The 26,023-nt window shown below is 46.9% G+C and overlaps 1 protein-coding gene across 1 annotated transcript in view; it reads left to right on the plus strand.

The window, feature by feature from the left end:
* The window catches only part of DNAH5 (dynein axonemal heavy chain 5), a 5,853,083-nt gene that overhangs the window by 3,577,180 nt on the left and 2,249,880 nt on the right, over window positions 1-26,023 (plus strand). The window contains exon 48 of the mRNA XM_085606747.1: window positions 23,961-24,083. Within this exon, the coding sequence (XP_085462873.1) occupies window positions 23,961-24,083 (123 nt within the window). The remainder of the gene's footprint in view (window positions 1-23,960; window positions 24,084-26,023) is intronic.

Consider the following 26,023-nt stretch of genomic DNA (forward strand, 5'->3'; position numbering starts at 1 on the left):
AGACAGGGGATGGCTCTCTTTAACGGATCTGCGCTGGCTGGCGTGGAAAGAAAAGAACTGACGTCAGCGCACCCAACCGAGGACGTTAAGCGGAGTCGACCGACGCCACCTATCGGTGCACAGGGGTACTGCTGAAAAAAATCTCACGGATCCAGCCTTGGGAGAAAGTGGCCTGGTATATGCTGTGCACTAGTTAAAGTGGGCACCTTGCACCAGTCCAAACGACCCTTATTGATGATTAGGTTAAAGACAACCTTAATTGAAAGCAATCCTAGTGGTAGCTATGGAGAGCAGCCTTCAGGCTAAGTCTCGAAGGAATGTAAAGCAGCTTGGTTTACCAGATTCTAAACCTCCTGAATGACCAAATGAAAGGAGAAACACACAAGGAATATATAAAATATATGTATTTATTACTAAACACTCTCTACTAACCTATTTATGAGATTAGAGAACAAGGCACACAATATTAAAGCACTAGAACGACAGTAAATAGCACAATACACAGTGGGCTCCAGGGGGAGACCGAACCATATACTAAGAAAGTGGTATAACAACCACGACTTGACTAGACACAGTGCCTAGAGCACCTAGAATCGCTGGGACCCCAAGGAACCACCCAAGGTAGTGACACAGGGGACCCACGGAGGACGAGTGCAGTGTGAGAACACAGACGCGAGCTCCATACAACTCTATGGGAAAGTCACGGTTGGAATTTTAAAGATTAAGTACATTTAGGAGAGGACTTCAAGCAAACCCTTTGGAACATAGAAGGTTCTAAGGCCAGCACCCTTGAGAGTACCAAGGTACCCGTGTTACCTATCCCAGGAGAGCCGGGTGCACAGGGGTCAAGTGGTGTCGGAAACGCTCGTTGATTTCAATGGCGTGATGCGAAGAAGTGCTGCTGTCGGTAAGATGAAAAGTATCCGGTGTGATCCAAGCCTGCATCAGAGCTGAGAAGAACCTGAAAGCAGAGGGGACAGAGTCTGGGTCACTTCACAGTGACCAGGGGCACGACAGACTAATGCCCACCGATGTCGGGTGTTTCAGGTGAGAAGAGGTGAAGCTTGACTCTGCAGCCACGGGGACCAGGAGACATCGACAATGACCAACGTCCGGAGGTGAGCTGTCCCATGAAGGATGTTGAGTGCTGGGGGGGGTCAGTGTCCGGATTGACAACCAAAAAGCCTTGGCAACTGCAACCCACGCGGTCAGAGGAAAGATGCTTTGGTGAGGACCAGCAAGGTCCTGGGGACTCTTCAAGCTATGGAGAGTCAGGGCACGTCTGGAGCAACCAGGAAAGCCCACGGAAATTTAAGAATACCTTCACAGGGACCCACAGGCAAACGGACCAGGGACCGTGAAGGGACCTTGAGAGGAATCACAAAATACCAGCCCACGGAACACTCGTGGAGTGTAGGCCGGAAACCTTCAGTGGAAACACTGCTCGGGGTCAGGACTACAAGTAGCCCAAAGCACAGCCTCAGGGGTAGGACAAACTCTGGGGACCCAGGTATGGGAGGGTCAGGACAGAGGGTTGGCTAGACCCATGTCCTTTGTCCAGTTTCGCGCCAGAGCAGGAGCAAATGGCTCCTACAACTGGTTTGGGTTGGACTATGCACAGGGACACAATGTGCCCCCAGTGCAGACATCAAAGCACTCTTGGAGTGCACCCACCCAGCCCCAATACACTAAAGCCTGTCTGGGAGTTGGTCACACCTCCCTGTGTCAGGAAACCTATTGTCCAGCCTTGCCCTACCGGAGTGTTGTCCAGCAGCAGGAGGGCAGACTCGTGTCTGTGGCTGGCAGCATCCATCTTGTGATGCCAGGTTCGAGAAAGCTGGTACCGGGTGTACCGGTGTTGTCATATTTCTCCTTCTAGGAGGGTGGAATCATACCTCCCACACCAGTTACTTGTGTGGAGGTATGATTCCAAGGTGTTTGACACCAAACACGACATGTTTCCATGCAGCCGTTTTAAAGGTAGCAGTTACCACGAGGTTATAATGCACTTAGGAGTATATGGTTGGCTGCATCCCAAACAACCCCGGAAAAGAGGTTCCGAAGGCTGCAGAGGGGCTCTGCTCGTGCAGGTGCACCTTCTCACATAAAATCCAGCACCCTGCCTTCAGGAATGATAAGGCCTGCCATAGGAGTGACTGATTGGTTTATATGCGCAGTGATATGGAGTAGATATAGTGAACCTATATCTAAGTAAGGGGTGCATGCACCACCTTACACAGGCTGCTGTAGCAGACCTGTGGTGTCATTTTGAATGGTCTCCCAGGGGTGGCATAATACATGTGGCAGCCCCTGAAAGGCCTCTGGGGTACCTATGCCCTGGGTACATAGTATACCATATACTAGGGACTTATAAGGGTACCCCAGAATCCAGTCTGAAGTGTACCTAAAGTACTTGCAATACCAATTTAGAGAGAAAACAGATAGACTGGGGTCCTGATTAGCAGGATCCCAGTCAGACTACGTCGAAAACCAGCAAAACACCAGGAAAAAAGTGGGGGTAACCATGCAGTCAGATTCCACCTTCCTACATAACCCCCCACACGAAAGGAGATAAGGCTAACCTTGTCCCGTTGAGCCTTTATTGACTAAGTGGCCATATAAGGAAGATCATGCACTAGCATGGATACCCCCTGTCTTTTGGTCCACTAGGCAGTCCCTACCCTTAAGGGTATGGGGTGTTCTCCAAAAGTTTTGATTAACCAGGTTGGCAAAAGGCTGTTCACACTGAGTCCCGTGCCAATGGACATGCGCTTTGATCATAACTACCTATGTAAGAGGTCATGTTCAAACATCTCTTTCATAATCTAATTAATATACATATCATATGCTTATAGTGGTTGTCACAACAGAAATGAAGTTGTTGCTCATGTCGTTCATAGAATATGAGGAACTATGTACATTATCATACTGCCGCTTTTTATTCATTTTTATTCCATAATACCACTCCGGAAATATGCTATTTATACTATCAGAGCCCTTGCCCAGGGACACGGCTTGGATAAAAGTACTCACTTATATTTCAAATACATGGTTGTTATAATGGAGATAGGGTTTGGAAATGTAGGGTGCCTCATAGAAAAGCATGTGATCAGTAATTCCTGTTTACATTAAGTAAATGGCTAGCACAAGTAACATTTCTAAACCATAGAGTGCTCTGCATTAAAAATGGTTAACCTGAATTGCGGTTCGAGCCTCACTCCAGTTATAATTTTCCTGGTAATGATTCCCACTTATGTAGCACCATTAGTAGTAGCCTTTTTCGGGCATATGGCACATCTATGATGCGCGTCAGTGGTAAAATGGTTGACCCTGCCTTTTGCCAGAGGGTAATCAATACTCATGCTGTTCAGTTCAATTTGTCAACATTCTATCGGTTTCTAAACAATAAGTTAAACAAATAAGGTCCCACTGACAGGCTTGTAGGCTTTTAAATTACAAGTTTAATTACTGGACGCCACAAGTATCACTGTTTGGCGTGGCTGAATCTCGGGACAAGACTCATCAAGTAATATTGTTGTGTGCGTCTATATCACGGGCCGATGGCCCGGCTTTCTGAATACTCTGCCGCATTCATGTTTGCGTGGGTCACACTCATGTGGCCACGAGCAACTTACACGCAAGCGTGCACTTAGTCCACGGCCGAAACGCATACGACGTGTGGGTCCTTTTTGTTTTTTTTGTCTACATGGGCTCATGTAAGTCTGAGTCTTAGGGCCGACCAGTTCTCTCAGCGCGTTGTTGACTACACATTCACTCTGTACCTGAAAGAAGGTAGGCCTCTTTATCCTATTCCTATGAGCCCAACCCTCCATTACTCACTCGCAATTTCATTTTATTTTTGTTTGCAATGGTTACACACATTTTTTGCACATTTTTCAATTACAGACTTCACAAGAGAGGGGCTGAATTTTCAAGTTGTTACTGATTCATCAAACAAGGTAGGTCAGAAGCTGCAGTGGCAGCAAAACCGTTTCTCCTTTTTTCGATTTTTTTCATATTGAGCTCAAAATACTCCCTTAATTCATAGATTCCAACCTGGTTGGTGGCCGTTTGCTCTGACTGTTCAGGTGGTATTCTTCACACCCACACCCTGAAATTCTGGATGGCAATTGAAACAATCATCACAGGCATTGATACCTGATGAATGGTAAGTTCACAAACTTTGTTTACCCCATTTGTTACTCCCACAAAACTGGGCTAGCGCACTGCTTACCTGGTTTTATTTGATCCCACAGTTCCTGACAGCCACGCTCCAAGCAGGTAACAGTGGTGGGGTGGTGGGGCCAGGTAAGGGGGGATTTCGAGGGAAGATGCAGAGGGATAATTAATTTTGTTTTTAATTTTCCCTCTGCATCAACCCTCAAGCTCCCCTTACCAGGTCCCACAGCCCCACCGCTGTTACCTGCACGGACCACAGCTGGTTCCTAGACATACACCATCTATCACGATTGCATTTTGATGAACGTGAGCTTTTACTATTCCTTGATCTTGATGAGTCCTGCAAATTTGTGACCACTATAGTCAATGTACTTTATACCCCATGGAACACACTGGTTTGACACTTGAATCCTTTTCCTTCTTAAGCTGTCCTTCACCACGTTTAGTCTGGGGGAAGACCTGCTGTGACACATTTTAAGTTGTGCATACTCCAGGGTCGAAACGTAGGTGGCTATCTCCGTTCATGCCCCATACATTTTCTCAGCCCCAAGAAAAAAATTATTAAAAAGGGTTGTTGAAATATGCAAAAAATTAGACAGGGCGGTTCATTTTTATGTCCATTGTTGTAGATACTTGTATATGTCTTGTACACTGTACGTAAAATATCACATTGTCACTCATATCACTTTATTCACCTTAGTCACCTTATTTTCTTGTCATTAATATGTTAATATTTATGACAGGCATCAAATGAATTAGTAAATACTTGGCTTTGAAACAATGATTAGTTCTTTTCTTGTGTGTTCCATTTTAAAAGTTTAGAAAATAATGTATTAAGACTTTGGCTTTATAGATTAATTCTTTACATGTGCTAAGCAATCAGTTGCTCCCCGACATAACCCCTTGTAGTTGTTTTTGTTAATAACTGGGTTCTGAGGAACACTGGATTACCCCATTGCCTCTAATAATCATAAAATATTAAGTATTAAATGGTTTAATGGAAAGTGGAGAAAAGAATTGAATCAATGTTTCATGGAAATATTTTTATTCACTTTAAATTCCTCCCATTCCAGAAAAAGTACTGTATCTGTCAGTTAGAAATATGGCACAGTGTCTAATGGCCAGTGGGAGCAAGAGGCCTGTTGTTTATAAATAGGACACTTTAAAATGGGAGAAAATTAAAACAAAGGGTTAACTTAATCATTAAGGTAACTATTCATTTTAATGTTCTCCCATGTAAAAGCACCCAAAAACATCATATTGTTCTCACACTCTAATATTGAGTTAAAAATGACTTTTATTTAAGATTTAAATACATCTGGGGTGTGGTTTGATGCTCTTTTAAGATGACTGCTCCTCCTTAAGCTCTTGTGAGCCCTCCTTTACCTCACCGTAATGCGACAATCGCTAGGGATTTGACTGCCACTGAATAAGTGTCGGCGCTCAGAGCTGGACTCCCTGATGCCGGCAGTGGCCCCAAACTGATCCGTGGAGACGACCTGGCTGAGGATTCGCCTCCCGGCCTGTGACCTCCCTGAACACGTGGCGCTAAGAAAAGATGGTGTTGCCACATTGAATCACCCCTGTTAACGCTGTAATCTCAATCTGCCGGGGGAATTGGATGCTTATTTTTCATCAGCACACTGGGAACGAGCAGCAGTGCACTTAGACATCACCAACAGCGCCCTCCATCCAGAACTGCACATTGCATCCATTGAGTGGACCTTGTCGTGCAGCAACACTATGGGGTATATTCACAAGAACTACCGCATGAGTAGCGTAACGCAACTGCCAATACCGCAGCCCATCGTGGAAAATAACCCTGTGACAATGTGGAATTCACAAAACGGCGGTACCATGCGATAGTCTGCCGAAACCGCGGACAATGTCCACGATAGAACCACCTAGATGGAGACAAAAATACAAACCACAACACCAAAAAACCTGCGATGGGCCAAAGCGCGATGAGGAAATCGGCGATAAACAGCGCCAGGCCTGCAACACACACCTGGCAGGTGGGAAAAATCTCCATAAAAGCAGAAATAACACCCACACACAAACCGACCTACACCCAAGCACCATGGAGGCAGCCAGAGCAGGCGCAGAGGACGAGCGCAACCCCACAAGCACCTCGTACGACCAGCCTGGGACCACGGGGACAGGGAAGGGCAAGGACAAGAAGACGAGGAAGACAAAGTTCAGTTCGCAGGCGAACAGTATCATAGTCACGGAGGTGATGGAACACCATCAACAACTCATCGTCACCTCCAACGTGTCACTGGGCACCAAAACTTCAATATGGCTGGACATCGTCGACAAGGTGAATGCCGTCAGAGAGCACAAGTGGGCAATGGACGAGGTCAAGAGGCGATGGAGTGACATCAAGCGGAAGACCAAGGAGAAACTCTCCGCCAACCAGAAGGCAGCAACGCAGACTGGAGGTGGGGGCCCAGCGCCACAACTGGAGCTGGATGACATGGAGGAGCTGATGTCGACAGTCATCAGCGTGGAGACTGTGGCCTGAGTCGGGGGACCGGACACTGCTCGATAGGACACAACACAACCGCAACAGGGTGAGTGACCACCAGGTACTGGGGGGATGGGTGGAGATTGTCACGATGGCACACATGCACAATCAAGCAGAGCACAGTGCACACCCACAATGACATCACACAGATCTACAGCCTGTCACAATGTACAATGCTATGCTGTCAACCTGTACCATGCGTCTACACACATGTGGACACATAGTAATACACCATCTCCCCTGCACATCGCAGGGGCACCGTCAACACCTCCTGCAGAGCAGTCCCAGCCACTCTTCACGGATGATGAGGAGGACAACGCCAGCATCGACACCCAAACCATCCAAGACATCATTGACCTCATCCGCCACTGACCTCCAGGCTCAGGGCAGCCCAGTTACATCGATGAGACCCCACCCACCACCCAAACCACCCAGCAGGAGGCACCCACAGCCCGGCACCCTCCCAAGACCTCCAGGAACAAGACATGGCCTTCCAACGCCGTGTGCTGGAGGGCCAGAGGGACACGGCTGAGCAGGTGTGGGTGGGCTTCGGCATCTTGGCTGCCAAACTGGACACCATCCTTGGGTGTCTATGTCCGCCCCATGGTCTCCAACGAGCCCTGACTGACATCACTGGAGTCATGACATGGAGAGTAAAAGAGCTGTCTGCTCAGAGTGGCTCCAGCGATACCAGCCGTGAGCTGGCACACATACGGAGGCTCATGGAGGACATGGTGCGGATGGAGGCGGAAAGGATGGCAGCCACCGTTCCACATCATCGAAATGTAGCTGGGATCTATCATTCCCTACAGACCTCCACCATGGCATTGCCAGCACAAGGCGTGGTGCCGATGAATGCTGCTGCCCCCACACCATCCACATACCCGCCCCCTGGTGTGTCAGTGCCTCCCAGTGTGGCAGCCGGATCCACTCAGGCCCCTGATGGGTCAGTGGCACACAGTGCGGCAGCCGGTTCTGCAACACCCACAGGTGGGGCAGGGGACACACCCAGGGTTGAGGACGTGGATGGGACTGTGGTCAGAAGGACCAGGCACTAGCATTCATTACCGCCACCTGGCCTGTGTCTGCTTGGTCCCGCAGATGGCCTCATGACCTTCCACTGACCCACGATACACACCGCAGCACTCACCTTGGACAGCGACATGGACTGCCACTTCCAGATTGGTGACCAATGATACGGCGACCAGGCTGCAGACTGTACCCTTCCCTTCAGCAGGACTTGTTATCCCTGGATGGACTCTGGCTGGCCCTCCACAGGCCCATAGTGTGTAGTGTGCTGGGCATTGCCCTGAACCGCTCCGGCTGCATAACTGCACTGGATGTGCAATAAACATCCATTGATGCACTGTTGTGTCATGTCCATCATCAGTCATGTATGCATGTGTGGATGAATGTAGGGACAGTGATTTCCCTTGCGTCAAAGATGGTCATCAGAAGGTGCTAAATTGCATTTTGTGTACCGGGTCCCGTGGACACTACAATGAGACACACGCATCAGTCACTTCCTTGTCCGAACATAGACTGAACCACGCCCAGAGCCCACGTGTCATTGTGGCAAGCCCTGCGCTGGTCCGGCGTACGGCAGGTCAGACCACTCCGCTTACGCTCCGAGAGGGGGCCCTCATTGCTCCCCATTGCAGGCAAACTCGCTGGTGGTGTGCAGGTCACTGGTCTAGTTGTCAGTATGTCACAGCCACTCCCTGAGGGCAGGTTTGCACACACACCACACCCATCCGGCACAGGCGTCAAAGGCCATGTGACTCCGCCAACATAAGGGGCCAACGACGTCACATTCTCCTCTGCCCATGGTGACTGGATGACAGACGCCACGGTTCCCAATCATGAAGGGCACATGAGTTTTGTTGCACACAGGGTTAGTGGCAACCCAGGCCAGCGTATGGCATGGGCGACCGCCACGTGGCGCTGACTGGAGTTGCACAGGGTTAGTGGCAACCCAGGCCTGGGTACGGCACAGGCCGACCACCACGTGGTGTTGACTGGGGTTGCACAGGGTTAGTCGCACCCGGCGCATTGTGGCAGGCACAGGCACCCCGCCACGGGACGGTGACTTTGGGTGCACTGAGTCAGTGGCACCTTAAGCTGCTGAGCGGGTGGGCACCCTGCGATGATGCCCCATCCCGGCGGTCCGGGCAACTTAGGTTACGCGTGTCCTGCTGGACCGCAGTGTAGGCCAGAGCCAGCGGACAGCGTGGGCCTACCGCCACATGGTCTCGCTTCTGGGTCACAGACTTAGTGGCACCCATTGGGCTGATGGGGTGTGCAAAAGACACACAATTGATGTACGTAATGCTGAACAAATCAAAACTGAGCGGGTGTGCAGCCTGGGATGTTGCCGGGTGCACTGGTATGTCCTCAGCCATGGGAGTATTCCAGACCCAGCAACACACGTGAAGACCTGGTGGCCTGCGGAGCGTGGCTGCATGGCGTGGATGGTTCCATGTCCGCGGGCCCTGGGCTTGTGGCTTGCAGCAGCACGTGGTGGGACATCCACTCTACACGCCGGTGGCGGAAGGTGAGCAGTCCGGCCTGGGTGTGCATGGGCGGGCAGGCGCTGTTGTCTTGTGCGAGTGGGTGTACTGTGCCAGTCATGTATCTGGACTCTGTTTCAGATGACGGCTCTGACTCAGATGTGTGACCTAATGGACTGCACTACATGCCGGCAAGTGGTTGGAAACACACTGGTGGCAGCAGGTGAGCAGTGAGGCCTGGGTGCGCAGGGGCGGCTCCCTCTCTTCTTCTCTCTCTCTCGCTCTCTCCCCCTCTCTTCTTCTCTCTCTCTCTCTCTCTCTCTCTCTCTCCCCCTCTTCTTCTTCTCTCTCTCTCCCCCTCTCTTCTCTCTCTCTCCCCATCTCTTCTTCTCTCTCTCCCCATCTCTTCTTCTCTCTCTCTCTCCCCCTCTCTTCTTCTCTCTCGCCCCCTCTCTTCCTCTCTATCTCCCCCCTCTTCCTCTCTCCCTCTCCTTCTCTCTCTCTCTCTCTCTCCCCTCTCTTCTTCTCTCTCTTCCCCCTCTCTTCTTCTCTCTCTCTCTCTCTCTCCCTCTTCTTTTTGCTCTCTCTCCCCTCTCTTCTCTCTCTCTCCCCCTCTCTTCTTCTCTTTCTCTCTCCCTCTCTTCTCTCTCCCCCTCTCTTCTTCTCTCTCTCACGCTGCCCCTCGCTGCTTCTCTCTCGCTCTCCCCCTCTCTTCTCTCTCTCTCCCCCTCTCTTCTCTCTCGCTCTCCCCCTCTCTTCTTCTCTCTCTCGCTCCCCCTCTCTTTTTCTCTCTCTCGCTCCCCCTCTCTTCTCTCTCCCCTTTGCTCTCTCTCTGTCCTTTGATGTGCGCAGGACACACCTTCTCATCATGTTTTTTGTCTTGCAGGCTGTGACCTGCAGACTGTCCCGCGGGGAGCCGCCATGTGTCTTCATTTGATTTCGGTGTTCATTTTAATAAAGTTTTATTTGTTGCTTCGAAAGTGAATGTGTGATGCTCATTTCAGTGACGGCACATGCATTTCAACTGTTATGATTGTGCGACGTCATGCAGAATATTTTGTACATGTTTCTGTGTAGCTGATCTGGCATGTCTTTGTGTGGGGGGGGTGCCAGGGAGCGGTGGTCCGGGGGGTGGTGTCAGTGGGTGTTGTGGCCCTCTTGTGTGTCCGGGCCGCATGATGTGTGGCTCCATGGCATCTGTTGCCCTTCTGATGTGGCCCTGGGCTGGTCTTCCTTTTGTGGTGCTGGCTGCCATCCGACTTAGCACCAGGTCAGAGCATGTGTGGATTTCCTGCTGCTAACGCGCCTTATTGCCTGTTTTGTGTTCTTATCGCCGATCTGTCTGTTCGTTGACAATGGTGAGGAGTGGTTTGGTTGCAGCTTTTGACACGGCAATGCCCACTCTGCATCTCATTAGCGATAGTTGCGGGGATCCTCTGTAGTGATGTTTTTTGCGGCTGCTATTGCGGGTAAACTGGTGCTGTGGGCTGTTAACACCAGTTTGTGAATGGGGAGGTACATTTATCACGACTTTGGCTGCGATAAAGTGCCGTTAATTTGGCGATAACTCCTTGTGAATATGGCCCTGTGTGCGCTGGTAGGAGGCCAGAGATTTGACTATGTATTATACAGTGGTGGACCACCACATTCTCTTTGACAGGTACTTTTCACTTCATCCTTGCTCGACTTCCAGCAAGACAGCTTGTGATTGCTCCCCCATCCACAGGGACCTCTTGTCAGGGCTCTCTTCAGTCATTCCCCTTTGTCACCAAAGACCTCCTTGTTCATTCTATGCAGCCAGTGTACGGTCAGGCTTACAGCAGCCTTATGATTCGATGGACTAATGCACTTTGCAGCATGTTAGTCTTATGATCATTCCTTGCGACAACAACGCTGCAGTTGGTAGATCGGCGTACTCCGCTCTGATGCCGTGTGGACCCTAAGTAGGCCTATTGACATCATACTCTGAGACCACCTTAGTTCCACCCAATATCTTATCATCCTATTACAATCCCAGTATTTGAACTCGTGGGTTGGCCCCACTTCGTACATCCTTGGAGCGACAACTGTGGCACCTTCTTGTGATCTTGGTCCACCCTCCGCTGGGTTCAAACCCTGAACTAGTCCTCCAGGTAGCATATAATGGCAGACATAGGACCACAGGGAGAAAGAGGGGAAGGAACGGAGAGGCAACTTTAAAAGATCAAAATAGGAACCCCCTCTCCCAGACTCCAATAAAGGAAAAGCAAGACAATTCTACTACTTTTGAAACTATTCTAAAGACACTCTAGGATGTGCATGATATAGCCCAGAGTACCAAAATAAATACCAATCTCTTACAGCTGGAAGTCTTGGGATGTAAGGACCTTAAAGACCTTAATCACAGGATGTCCAACGTAGAGGGCAGAACTGGCATGGTGGAAGACCAGACCTCTGCGCAGCACAAGAGTCTGACTAGAACTGATACAATGATAACCTACCTAAAACATTAAATTACCAAGTTGGAGGATCCGAAAAGACAAAGCAGTCTTGGGATCTTAGGCCTCCCTGAGGGTAAAGCCCCCTCTGTGATTGACTTTCTGGAAAAGTGGCTCAGTCCTCAGTCTCTCGTTTGGAAGACACTTCGAACTGGAACTTGCTCATTGGATACCCACACTTAAACCCAATAATTTGACATCCCCTCTGGTGCTGATCTTTAAACCTTTGACACCAACATACTGAACTAATCCTAACACACATGAGGGAAATCAAGACATTCCAATGGAGAGGTACCAGGAATTCATTTTCTTAGGATTTCACTAGAGATACAGTCACTATGAGGAAGGGCTTCCTGTCACTTAGGAAATCCTGTGCAGACAGAGCAATCCAGCATTCCTTTGTAGTCCAAGTTTAGGATTGTCTACAAAGGTCACACCCACATTATTTGGAACCACAGACTTGGAAGCTTTCCTTGATGATACCTTCAAATCACACATGGAGGAGAGTGGTGATAAACCTGGTTGACTTTAACAGCGTTGTCTTTACTACCATGGTCTGCTTCAGCCTAGGGATCTGACACCATGCTGTCTACATGTATACTCACATATTGCAAGGGGCCTTGTTCTCTTGTTATACAACTCTCTTCATTGCTCTGATTTATGAGGATCCCTTGCGATACAAATATTTCATGGAGACTTGCAGTTTGGTACAGTTATGCTACCCAAAAGCGACTAACATGCTTTTTTGTTGCAGGCTCACAAAGTACCAGGGCATATTTGCCTCCCTGTAGACTCTACTAGTTGATTCTGAAGTTATTGCTTACTTACTCATTGATAATTATGTGAATGTGCGAGCGCAATTTCAGTTCTTAGGTCTATCAACCTTTTATTATAGATTTTGTCGTTCTAGGTGGTGGTGCTTTACTGGGGACCATTGTGTTATACTTGTGCATCCTTGCCCGCCTAGGCCAGTACCCCAGTCAGTAGGCGCCAACTGAGGGCTAGCACATTCCTTAACCCATTCTGGTGATAGTTACCAGGAGTGCCTATAGAGTTAATATGGGATCTGGCATCTATCTGTTGTCATGTAGTTTCCACTAATCCATAAACTTTGGGATGGTGCCAGACTCATTGCATGCACCCCCGCAGAGTATGTTTTCCCTTGGACAAGCCAGCTCAGAGTGCCACCATAAGTCCCTCCTAACCTAGATAGGGAGTGAACAGTCCTGGCAACCACTAAACATGTAACCAGGTTCCCTCAGGAACCTTTAGCTCATACACTCGTGCTCTCGATTGCGCAGAGAAATATATAAAGAATACACAAATGGACATTTTAAATGTTTATTGAATTAAAGTGATTCTTGAATAGAAAGTATGTGCTGCAATGATCAATAGACAGAAGCAGAGCAAAGTTATTATAGGCGTCAGGACAGTGAACAGAAAGATAGGTTCCAACATTGTGCTGAAACAAGGTATATATGCAAGCATATGAAATAATATAACAATTCTGCGTACTCCTACTATGCAAAACCCTAACCTACATGTCTAGGGTGAATGTGTATGTTCTGCCACGAAATCCCTTACTGGATGATCCAACCCCATTACCTGGTGGGTAACAATGTAGGACACCGTCTTGGTCACAAACTGGGCACCCCTCACAGAGATGTCAGTCAGCTGCTGGGCAAAAGCTTCAGCATGTAGAGACCTCTCAAAGTCAGCAGAAGTGCCGCCTCTGACTATATCCGGAAACTGATGTTTATATATAGAAAAAGGCATCCTTGCCTTGGACCAAGATTGTGATTAGGCTGCTGTAGGAAAGTGTTCCTTCTTGCGTGGTTACCCCCCACTTTTTGCCTGATTTGGATGTTCTTTAACTGAAGGTGCACTGGGTTCCGGCTAACCAGGTGTCTAGTGCCTTTTTTCTTTTCCAAAGATGTACATTTGTTTCCACAACTGGCACACCTCTGGCCCACATATAAGTCCCTTATAAAAGATACCAGTGGTACCAAAGGTATTGTGACCAGAGAGGGTCTCTAAGAGCTGCAGCATGTATTATGTCACCCTAAAAGACCCCTCACCAAGCACGAAGTATTCCATTACTGCATTGAAAAGTATTGCCACTTTGAAAACTGTACTTACCTGCAACTAAGTTTCTTTTGGTTCTAGTAATAAAAGTAACAAAGTACTATTTTTACTAACCTTTGCCTCGGATTTAGTCATTGCGTGATTGTAATCATTTCTTGCATGAGTGTGTACAACAAATGCTTAACACAGCCCCCTGATGAGCCTAACTGGTCACCCACACTACCATAAAAGAGAGCATACGTATTATCTACTTTAGCCTCTGTAAAGCCTCTTGGGGTCCACTGGACTCTGTGCACACTATACCTTAATTTGGTATAGTATATACAGAGCCAGCTTCCTACAGCTGCCACTGTTTGTATTCTACATATAGCTGTGTCGGCATATGGACGTAAATAAAAAACACATTTGCACAACGTACGTGTAGGCCTTGCACACAATGCAAAGGCAGTATGCTAGTGTTCTCGCAAAGTTTATTAGTGTAAGCAAGGTCGGTGTTTTCAAGAAACTAAGCTAAGTCTCATGAATGTAAATGTGTGTCAAAGGTCGATGTGAAAAAGTGAAGGCTACTTTAGGAAAGGTCCGTGTATATGTAGAAATGGCAGCATTTCCAACTAGGCCTTACTGGGACACATGACACTGTGGGTCTGGTCTTGTGGTGCCGGACCTAGGTGGGTTGTTTATGGTATCCTGGATTGAGTATAGCTTTGTCAGTACATATGATAGTTTATTTTCTTTTCAGATTGTTTATGGTATGAGTAGGTGACCAACCGCTCCACCCCAATGCCTTTTTCTTGGTGGATGTTCGTAGCATGATCCTTATAAGAGCTTGTGTTCTCTATGTCCCCCTATCCAGTGGGTCACAATGTTTTATATCAAATGTGATGACCAGCTGCCATGTTCTATACACAAACTTGGTCTTCTAGATAGTTCTGTTCTGCACTGATTGGTGTGCATGCAGGGCTACCACTCCCCCTTGTACGTCTGCCCCACTGCTCTGTGTACATTTATCTGCCTCTTTGAGATGCTTCTCCCGTATTTCAGGGAGTCTTCTTGTTTCTCGTCTCCTATTATGGGGTAACCCACCCTCTCACCACTCTATATCTTCAACTCTTTTCTCCTTCAGAGCCACATAGCTCCTTAAGGTACACTTCAATCTCTGGTTGTTGGGCAGATCACGATTACTCCTTACACTAAATAGTACATCACGGTCTTACATGTCTGACTTGTGTCTACACTGAAAGTCATTTCACCTTACACAAAAGGGCTTAATCACCCAGTGAAGCACAAGCAAATCTCTGGTTACTGCCACACTCTGAGTGGGGACCTGGTGTTTCCACAGGAAACAAAGATTGGACACAAAGGCGCACTTTCTATGCGCAATGGTTGGGTGCACAACTTATCCTGATACCCGGCAATTTCTATGAAAAATGGCGTGGTCACCTTAATATCTAGGAAATCAGGCCTACCGATCACTACCTTGGAGCAGGATGATAGTGGCAGATGGCTGATTACCCGACTCCAAGCTGGGTATTCAGAATAATTTGCAATTAACATGTATGCATCGCACACTGACGACCCTCTCTTGTGGTCCATGTTAGCTGCCAAAATGGCATTGTTCCTCACAAAGGCCCGTATCATTCTGGGAGGGAAACTTTAATCTATCAATGGATTCTATTCTAGATAGAAACTGTGGGGCCGATTCACAGAACTAATCTGAGACAAAGTCCTAAACTTACTACTTTTGGGATCCACAGAAGGCATTTATTAGTAGTAAAGTTAGTATTTTGTCTCAGATTACTTCTATGAATCAGCCCCTCTGCCTTTAAATATTGAACCCCTAAAGCTCACAAAGCAATACGCTTACTTTGCACCTCGCATGGCCTGCTAGACGTATGGAGGCTACATAACCTCACCGGCAACAAATTTACTTACTTTTCCTTCCCACACAATAGTTTCTCTATGATTGGTAATTTTTTTTTTTTTTGAGTTTTATTTAGTGGAAACTCGATCCGAAGATATCATTGCGCTTTATATGAGCACCAGTTGCGTTACAGATGGACACATTAATTTTGCTAGGCACGGGGAGATTAAGTGATTTTCCCAGAATCACAGGATGTTGAGCGTCTCTGCTGAGACTCGAACCTGGTTCCCTAGCTTCAAGGTCGACCACTATAGCTGTTGTGCCACATCCTCTCCTCTATATTATTACAGTGTAATGTCATATTAGTTTACAATACACTGTTACAAGACACCTTAATCTCTTCCAATGAGCCCATTAACATTTTTGATTTTTCAGCCTTCTCTGTCTCTCTTTGGATCCTCACTCAACAGAGAAGTGCTAAGATCAGTAAGACTACTTGTTCTAAAGATAAAGAAACAAAGGGGTTGGCCTATGCAACGCCCTCAACAATACAGAGCAGTTAGAAGAGGATAGTACACAGAAGGAAAGACAACAATTGTCTTAATATTGCCCTCACACACTTTGCAGTGTCATGCTTCATCATAGGGCCACATCTGACGTCCAGGTGCAGACCAACACATTGGACGGAGCGCAGATTTTTTCGTATGTAGTTTTAACTGTATGTGTCTGCACTCTTTGGTCCCTTCTGATGGGAATATTCTTTCCTCTATACAAATATATGTTCTTTGTATGTTTTGTGGTTTTTTGTTCATTCCTCCACATTTTCTGTACCCTCACCACTAATCTTCATACATACGAAAAAAACTGTGCTCCGTTCAGTGTGTTGGTCTGCACCTGGACGTCAGATGCGGCCCTATGATGAAGCATGGCACTGCAAAGTGTGTGAGGGCAGTATTAAGACAAGTGTTGTCTTTCCTTCTGTGTACTATCCTCTTCTAACTGCTCTGTATTGTTGAGGGCGTTGCATAGCCCAACCCCTTCGTTTCTTTATCTTTAGAACAAGTAGTCTTACTGATCTTAGCACTTCTCTGTTGAGTGAGTTTTCATTGATGATAGGGGAGTCAGAGAAGGCTCTTTCCCTAGTCTCTCTTTTTTGTGATATTGTCTCTTTGGATCCTGTCCCCTCAACCCAAAAAACGTTCATGGAGAATGAGCACTGAAATTCTGGAGAATGAATCTGATGCACAGGAATTAAGCAATGAGTTAACCTTGTTCCAAAAGGACAACGCCTCTTCGGTCTCCTCACCAGTTACTCTTTGGGATACCTTGAAAAGGTTTTGTTCGTGGGCAAGTGATTTGTCGCATGGCAAAAAAACAAAGATATCAGATCTTCAAATTATCGGCTCATATAAAATATTATTCAGATGTTTGAATGACCCCTCAGCCCAACCAACAGTAAAAAAACTAAAATATAAATATAATAAAATGGTGAGTTAACGCGCACAATTGTGGGGCCAAGTGCAGAAAGGTAAATGATTTTTTACCTAAACAAAGCTGGGAAATCACTAGCTTCTTTCTTAGAATTCACAAGAAACTCCACATTAACTTCTAAAATCAAACATCTCCTAGGATCAATCAAAACAAAGCCAAGTTATATTCTTAAAATCTTTCAGAAATTTTATACCAACTTATACTCCCCCCCTCAGTTTCCACTTCCAAAGATACTTGCCTAAAATTCCTCCAGTCTTTGCAGATAAAAGTAATTTCCACTGAGAATAATATGAGACTGAATAAACCGATAGAGCATAGTGAGATCCAGAAGGTGATTAAGCTCATTCCATCAGGAAAGGCCCCGGGCCCGGATGCCTCCCCATAAGTTTTTACAATTCCTTTAAATGAATAATTAAGGACCCCTGGAAAGCATGCTAAACAACTTTGCATCCTCAGGGGATGTGTCGGGTACCGCCAAGGAGGCCACTTCTTAGTGATCCCAAAGGAGGGGAAAGATCCCTCCAATCCAAAGAACTTTAGACCAATTTCCTTAATAAACATGGTAACCAAAATTTACGCTAAAATCTTAGTGTCTTGATGCACTTCTCGAATTATGAAAATAATTTGTCGCTCTTAGACCGGCATAATCAAAGGCAGGTTAGGAAGCAATAATACTTATCTGTTCAGCCATGTTATTGAAAAATGATCCATTCTGCAAGCATCCGTCGCAGTGGCTATAGCTCTGGATGCAGAGAAGGCCTTCGATTAGGTGTCTTGGCCCTTTTTTTGGTTGTGTTCATTAGGTACAGCCTTGGGGACACTTATATCAAAATGGTCATGGTCCTGTATGCCAATACTAGAGTTAATGGAGAACGGCCGCCCCCTCCCCCCCGGTTCCACTCCAACAGGGCACCCATCAAGGCTGCCCGCTCTCACCATTGCTTTCTCTACTTGCCATCAATGCCTTGATACTGATGTTGAATATATCCACTGACAATGCAGGGATGAAATGTGGAAATATGGTCTGTAAAACAGCCTCTTGCAAGGATGATATTTTAATCTTCACGGAAGACGCGGACACGGATATCATTAACATGTTCTTCTTCTCAGGATATTCTTTGAATAAGGACAAAACAGAGGGTTTGCCTCTTAATCTCCACTGTACTCCTTCTTGTCTATGGAACTCCCAGTTCCAGTAACAATCTAAATTTATCAAATTCTTGGGAGTTTGGTTTTGTAACAATTTGGATGTGTCTATATCTCAGACCAAATGCAAAACAATCAACACAATGAAATACCTCTTGAAGGCTTGGTTCCCCAAATATATCTCATCGTGGGTCAGATTAGAAACTCCAAAGATGATGGTGATACCTTTAATTAACTTCTTGCCTGTAATGCCCCCAATCTGCCTAGCCACATACTTCATCTCAACAGTAGACAACATTTGCGCGGAGTTTCTTTTGAGCAACAAGAAGGCCAAAATGAGTTTTAAGACACTCAGGTCGCCTTCCTGCATAGGTGCATACAGGAAAGGAGTTTCTATTATCTACACACGTGTTATCATTGATAATATCATTAATCTTTTTTTAGAAACTTCACATTTCCATCATTGATGATGCCCAGACATCACAATTAATATAGCCCAAATATATAAATTATTCAACCCGTAATCAGGCAGTGTCCATTGGTAATACACAGGAGTCACGGAATGTTGATATAAAATCTTGATTTATTTCTATTCTTTTTGTAGATGTAAACATGAATTCAGCCCAGCCAACGCGTATCGTCCACAACGGACTTCATCAGGGCTGAAACAATTAAAACAAATACACATTTTCTTTTTCTTAGATTTTTTATTTAAATATACATATTTTCAATCTAAATCACCTAAATCTTTTTCATACATTAATCAACAAATAATCAATACAAATAGACCGTGACTCTAATGTTATTACTAATGTACACTCCCATAATTACGGGCTGGATAATTTATATATTTGGTCTATTTTAATTATGATGTCTGGCATCATCAATGATGGAAATGTGAAGTTTCTAAAAAAAGATTAATGATATTATCAATGAAAACACGTGTGTAGATAATAGACACTCCTGTCCTGTATGTGCTAAGTAGTTATGTGTTGTGAATCGTTGGTAGTAGAACCACAAACAGTTAAGTGTCTGGGTCTAACTAATGAACTAATGCACAAGTTACTACTAACGATATATCTGTAAGAGACATTAGTTAGTGATAGATTCCTTACCTTAGAATATCCCCAGGCGTCAGACTGGATCCGGAACGTTTCGCTTAGCAGTACCCCTCCCTGCGCGTCAGTAGGTGGCGTTGTGCGACTCCGCGTCCGTCACTGGCGTCGTAAGTGCCGAGATGACGCCACGGAGAGTACTTAGGCACCACACATGCGCGCTGACATCAGTTCTGTACACAGCTTTCCGCGCCAGGAACGCAGAGCCATGCAAGATACTGACCATTGGTGCAGAAAACTAGGGCTCTAAGAGGGATGACCTTAACCCTAGTAACCAGTTCGCAGAACGGGGAGGATGGGTGGGGCGGTAAGGAATCTATCACTAACTAATGTCTCTTACTATCGTTACACAAGTAGTAACTTGTGCATCTGAAAGAGACACGTTAGTGATAGATTCCTTACCTTAGAATAGATACCCCAGCAATACCAACCCCGGTGGTGGGTCTGCGAACAAGATTACACCAGAAAGTCACGGAGCATGGAACGGCCAAAGAAGCCGTCCCTCCGGACTTGATTGTCAAGGCAGTAGTGCTTGGTAAACGTGTGCAGCGAGGCCCACGTAGCTGCCTGACAAATGTCCTGCAAGGGAACGCCGCGTCCCAAGGCAGTAGTGGCTGCCGTTGCCCTGGTGGAATGGGCACACAGCCCCCTAGGAGGCCCCTTCTTATCCAACGAGTAACAGGCCTTGATGCACAGAACGACCCACCGTGAGATGGTCCGCTTGTGCACGGCCCGACCTTTTTTGGCGCCCACGTAGCCAACAAAGAGTTGGTCATCCACTCCGAACCGCTGTGTGCGCTTCAGATAGAACGAGAGCGCAAGTTTGGGGTCCAGACGGTGGAGCCTCTCTTCCTCTTTTGAAGGATGCGGAGGCGGAAAGAAGGTGGGCAAAGTGATGGTCTGCCCGATGTTGAAGGGCGTAACAACCTTCAGCAAGAAAGAAGGACGGGTCCTTAAAACCACCTTGTCCGAATGAACAGAAAGGAAAGGAGGCTTGGAAGAAAGGGCCTGGAGCTCACTCACTCTTCTGGCAGAGGTGATAGCAACCAGGAAAGCAGTCTTTAAGGTGAGAAGACGCAAAGGACAGTTGTGAAGCGGCTCAAAGGGAGCGCACATCCAGTAAGTCAACACAAGGTTCAAGTCCCACTGGGGCATTACGAACGGAACTGGAGGGAACATGTGTGTAATGCCTTTCAGGAAACGGTAAACAACCATAGACTTAAAAAGAGAAGGCTGATCAGGAAGCTGGAGAAAGGCGGAGATGGCAGAAAGATAACCTTTGATAGTGCCCAGAGCAGAGCCCTGCCGGGCCAAGGAAAGCAGGAAAAGAAGAACTTCCGAAAGAGGGGCAGAAAGGGGATCCACAGTCTTCGCTGTGCACCATGCCACAAATTTGTTCCACCGACAGTGTATACCGTTTTAGTGGAGGGACGCCTGGCTGCCAAGATGACATCACAGACTTCGGGAGGAAGATCGAAAGCTGTCAACTGTTGCCGCTCAATCTCCACGCTTGGAGTTGGAGGCTGGACAGGTTCGGGTGGAGGACCGTCCCCTGCTGCTGCAACAGAAGATCCTCCCGAAGAGGCAGTCGGATCGGGGGATCGATCGCCATGCTGAGTAGCTCTGGATACCAGTATCTTCGTGCCCAATCCGGAGCCACAAGGATGACTTGTGCCAGGTCGCGCCTGATCTTCTTCAGCACTCTGGGCAGGAGTGGTATAGGCGGAAAGGCTTACAACAGACTGCAACTCCACTCGTGATGAAAAGCGTCGCAGAGCGAGTGCCGCCTTGGAAATTCCAACGCGCAGAACTGCTGACATTGCGCGTTCTCTTCGGTGGCGAATAGATCTAACCAAGGCTCTCTCCACTGCTGAAAGAGACCTTGCGCCACGTCCGAGTTCAGACACCATTTGTGGTCCATCAAGCACCGGCGGCTGAGTTCGTCCGCCATGGCGTTCAGAGAACCAGCCAGATGTTGAACCACCAAGGTAATGCCTTGACGTTCCAGCCACGTCCAGAGGCGCAGAGCCTCCTGACATAGGGTCCACGACCCCACCCCGCCCTGTTTGTTGCAATACCACATAGCGGTAGTGTTGTCCGTGAACACCTGCACCACACTCCCCCGGACAGAGGGAAGGAATGCTTCAGTGCAAGACGGATTGCCCACAGCTCCAAGAGGTTGATATGGAGCCGGGACTCTGCCAGAAACCAGAGACCTCTGATCTCCGCCTCTCCCAAGTGGCCTCCCCATCCCAGGAGGGATGCATCCGTCACTACAGTGTGCTCCGGTTGGGGAAGGGAGAGGGATCTGCCATTGACCCAATCGCGATTCGTGAGCCACCACTGCAAGTGTCGTGCAGTGCTCTCCGAGATATGGACATGATCAGACAGGTTGCCCCGATGCTGCGCCCACAGGAACTTCAGGTCCCACTCCAGAGCCCGCATATGCCATCTGGCATGGTGCACTAGCAGGATGCAGGAGGCTATCAAGCCAAAGAGCCGGAGGGTCACCCTGACTGAAACCCGGGAAAGGTCGGAATCATAGCCTGAATATCCCGGACTCGCTGCTCGGGAGGATAAACCCATAACAGCGTCGAATCCAGAACCGCTCCGATGAAGGGGAGCTTCTGAGAGGGACTCGGGTGCGACTTCGGCATGTTGATGGAGAACCACAGCAAATGCAGGAGGTCAGCTGTAGTCTGAAGGTGGGTGACGACTGCCTGGGGCGAGCCCACCTTCAACAAACAGTCGTCGAGGTAGGGGAAGACTGACACCCCCGACCTGCGCAGATGAGCTGCAACCACTACCATCACTTTTGTGAACACCCGAGGGGCGCTGATAAGGCCGAAGGGGAGCACGGCAAACTGAAAATACTCCTGGCCTACCGTGACCCGCTGGTAACGCCGGTGGGCCGGCAGGATGGGAATGTGAAAATATGCATCCTGCAAGGCCAACGCTATCATCCAGTCTCCAGGGTCGAGGGCAGCTACGACCTGAGCCAGAGTCAGCATCTTGAACTTCTCCTTCCGAAGGAAGCGATTGACGTCCCGGAGGTCCAAGATAGGACGCAGACCCCCTTTGTCCTTCTTGGGGACCAGAAAGTAGTGGGAATAACAACCACTCCCTACTTCCGATCCAGGAACGCACTCGATGGCCCCCTTGGCTAAGAGGGCCGTGACTTCCTGTCGGAGAAGAGCCAAGTGATTCCCCGACATGCGGTGGCACCGAGGTGGCATGGCAGGAGGGGAGGACTGAAAGAGAAGGGAGTAACCGTGGCAGATTATCTGCAGCACCCATTTGTCTGATGTAATCTCATGCAAGTGAGGGAGGTGGAGGCGAATCCTGCCACCCACCGGCGTGGGGTGCTCCCCGAAGCTCAGATTAGGAAGGTTTGGAGGCGGAAGCAGTGGGGGTGGAGGTGGACGGACCCGCACGCTGGTTGCCCGACCCGCACCTGCGGAAACCGTGACCCCGGCCGCGCTTGGGCTGGTTCTGCACAGGCTTTGGGGACGGCCGCGCCTGACTGCCTCTACCTTGCCCACGAAAGGAACGAAAACCAAGAAAGGCCGAGCTCTTAGTAGAAAGGCCCAAGGACTTGGCCTTAGCCAGCGAATCCTTAAAGCGCTCCAGGGCACTGTCAGCCTTGTCGCCAAACAGGCGGGTGCCATCATCAAAGGGCATGTCCATGAGCGAGCTTGGACATCGGGCGAGAACCCAGTCGAACGCAAACAGGCGTGACGTCATAACGCCACAGTTGTAGAAATCGCCCTGCCCAATGAGTCAATTTAATATACTAGTCTGTTGATGTACTTTCTGAGGGAACAATGATTGCATGCGTACTTTAGTCTTTTGTCATCACTAAACATTTATAGCTTTTTTTCCAAAGCTAAAAGTATAAAGTCAGAAATGTGCTGCATCAGAATTGCTACTCTTTTGGAGCACTCTAGGAAATCTGTGGCATTCGTAGATTCTTTTGGAATGCTGACTTTGCAGATTTCTGAATGTGAGAAAATTACTTATCCATAAATGTAAGACAGTGTGCGTTTGTATGCATAATGTTTGTATCTCCATTAGGAAAATATATCGCTAACAGCCACGTTATTTATATGGATGTTTTTCCTATTACCACCCTGGCTACAGACTGACTCTTGCCGTTAACAAGAGCATCTATGCATGATTTGACTGGTTTGAGAACCAAGCTGCAAGGGGTATGTAAATCCTTGCAATAGTATATATATGTTGATTTTCACCCACTTTAGCAGGCTCCACCACTGTGGAGTACCCTACATTCCCATCCCTAACCGTAACTTGCACATATGGCATTTCTGCAATAGTGTAATGACATTTACATATAGCTGAATGCAACTTACCAGTCCTGATTCTGTGAATCATGACTGCTATTTTACCTTTGTAACGAGCCTATTTTGGGCGCTAACTTGAATTTAGGCATCAAATCAATTCTAGTTTTATAAACAGTATGGACCAGAATTGTTTTTCAATGCAAAGCACAAGATTAAAATGTTCATGGTTAGTACAAAAGATGAATAACATGCTCAATCTTACTTGCAGCGCACTATTGAGAGCTATGTTGATAAACGTATGGGCACGACTTATGGACCACCTTCAGGGAAGAAGCTGACGGTGTTTATAGATGATGTGAATATGCCTGTTATCAATGAATGGGGGGATCAGGTAAGCATAGAGCATGAGAGGCTGCACGGCTTTGTTTAATCTGTATTTACTGTACAGGCGCTACCAAAACACTTTTGTGAGTTTGCCTTTTGCCTTCATTGGTATCAGTCTAATAAACAAATGAATCGTATTAATCACTGTTCGACACACAGATGTGCTCTTTTACCTTGTGAAAATCCTGCAGGTTGTATACCCATATTATTTTGTAGAACTTGCATAGACACTTCAGAGTTATCAGTAGATCTATAACGAATTTTAATCTGCTGACCAGTTTCTAAACTTTGAAGTATTTTGTCACTTTTGTGATAGTATTATTGCATCAGACTGAAAGTGTTTGTTAAATTACACATTTTTAACATGCAATTTATCACAAGAAGAATAGTTTAGACTCTCATATAGAGCCTAACTCCATATCTGATACCGAAGTGAAGTTAACTTCGTTACATCAAATTAGGGAATGGAAATGCTTTTTTTAAATTAAGAGATGAAAGCTGCTAGGATGCATGTCAGAAAAAAAATAACTACACCAAAGTAATTAGTCTCTCATGTGTACCCTTTTATTCTCTAATGTCGCCTTCAAACAAGCTATGCTTCTCCTATTAACACGATCTATTTGCTGTTCTATTTACATTGTTTGTAACATTATTCACCTTTAAACTTATCTTTAATGAACTGTAAGTGATGTGCAAGAGCACAAATTTAAACAATCCAAATTTTGAACAATCCTGGCAAACTGTGAGCTTAATTGTATGAATTAGATGGCCCTAAGATTAGACGTGGATAATGGGTTTCAGAGTGAAACATAGAGGCCTGGATGACATGACTTAGCAGTCTTGTTTACCAAATGGGCCAATTGACTATTGTGGTTACCCAGCACTTAAATAGTCTCACCCCCGCTTAGTCCATAGTAGTTTCACCACTTGCCCAAATTTGTCGGTTCTTTTGGTGGCAGCCCTTTGCAGCATGCATCGGTTCTTCCATTTTGACAATCCAGTTGCTGCTCCTTTCTGCCAACGCCGGGGGCTTCACCTCACACCAGTGTCTTGCTATGTCCTCTTTGGCCAGTAGTGTCGCATTTCCGACCAGGAAGCCCTCTCACCTTGCCTCTCCCCCAAGTCCTCTAGAATCCCCAATAGCGCCCCTCAAGGGGATGGGTCAATCTCCGAACAAGGTATGGAATGTTACATCTGTATTCCGCAATAATCGGACATTTCAAAGCTTTATATAACGAATTAATAGGCAGCTTGCATGGGCCATGCCATTAGTAAATTCAGAGGCAAAGTACACAAATGATAAGTACAGAGAATATAGTACAGTTCTAAGTGAAATGCAGCATAGATTTGGCTTCTAACGGCGAGGAGAGGGTCTCCTGTACTTAGAAATATATATATATATATATATATACGGAAACATAACATGAAAGAATGTATTCAGAGAAAATCCCACATCAAAATGTGAAGTCTTTTCTTCATGTCTAATAGCCAGTGATTGGTGCGAAAAACCATGTGACCTTTAATTGCAGTTTACGTTTTTGTATTTTAACCTACACACTGAACTTGTTTCTTATTGCATGAGTAAGGCAGGTGTTGCCGAAACGCGTAGCAATGGAGTGAGATCATTAAACCTGTGAATTCAGTGAAGTCGTTGGTGTCGGTGTCCTTTCTTTTGTCGAAGATTGGAGTTGGTGGTATATATATATATATATATATATATATATATATATATATATATATATATATATATATATATATATATATATATAAACGAGATCAGCTCTTCCTGGGGATCTCGCCTGTGGTTGGGTGGCGCGTGAAGCCGGTAGAGCTACCGCCGGCAATAGTAATCCGAAGTACATGCAAATAAGCCACGCACTCTCAGTAGCAGTAACGAGTTTAATAAACACTGTTACGCGTTTCGGGAGTTGCGCTCCCTTGGTCACA

The sequence above is a fragment of the Triturus cristatus genome, chromosome 5_2 (assembly GCF_964204655.1).
Source record: "Triturus cristatus chromosome 5_2, aTriCri1.1, whole genome shotgun sequence".
Classification (NCBI taxonomy): domain Eukaryota; kingdom Metazoa; phylum Chordata; class Amphibia; order Caudata; family Salamandridae; genus Triturus; species Triturus cristatus.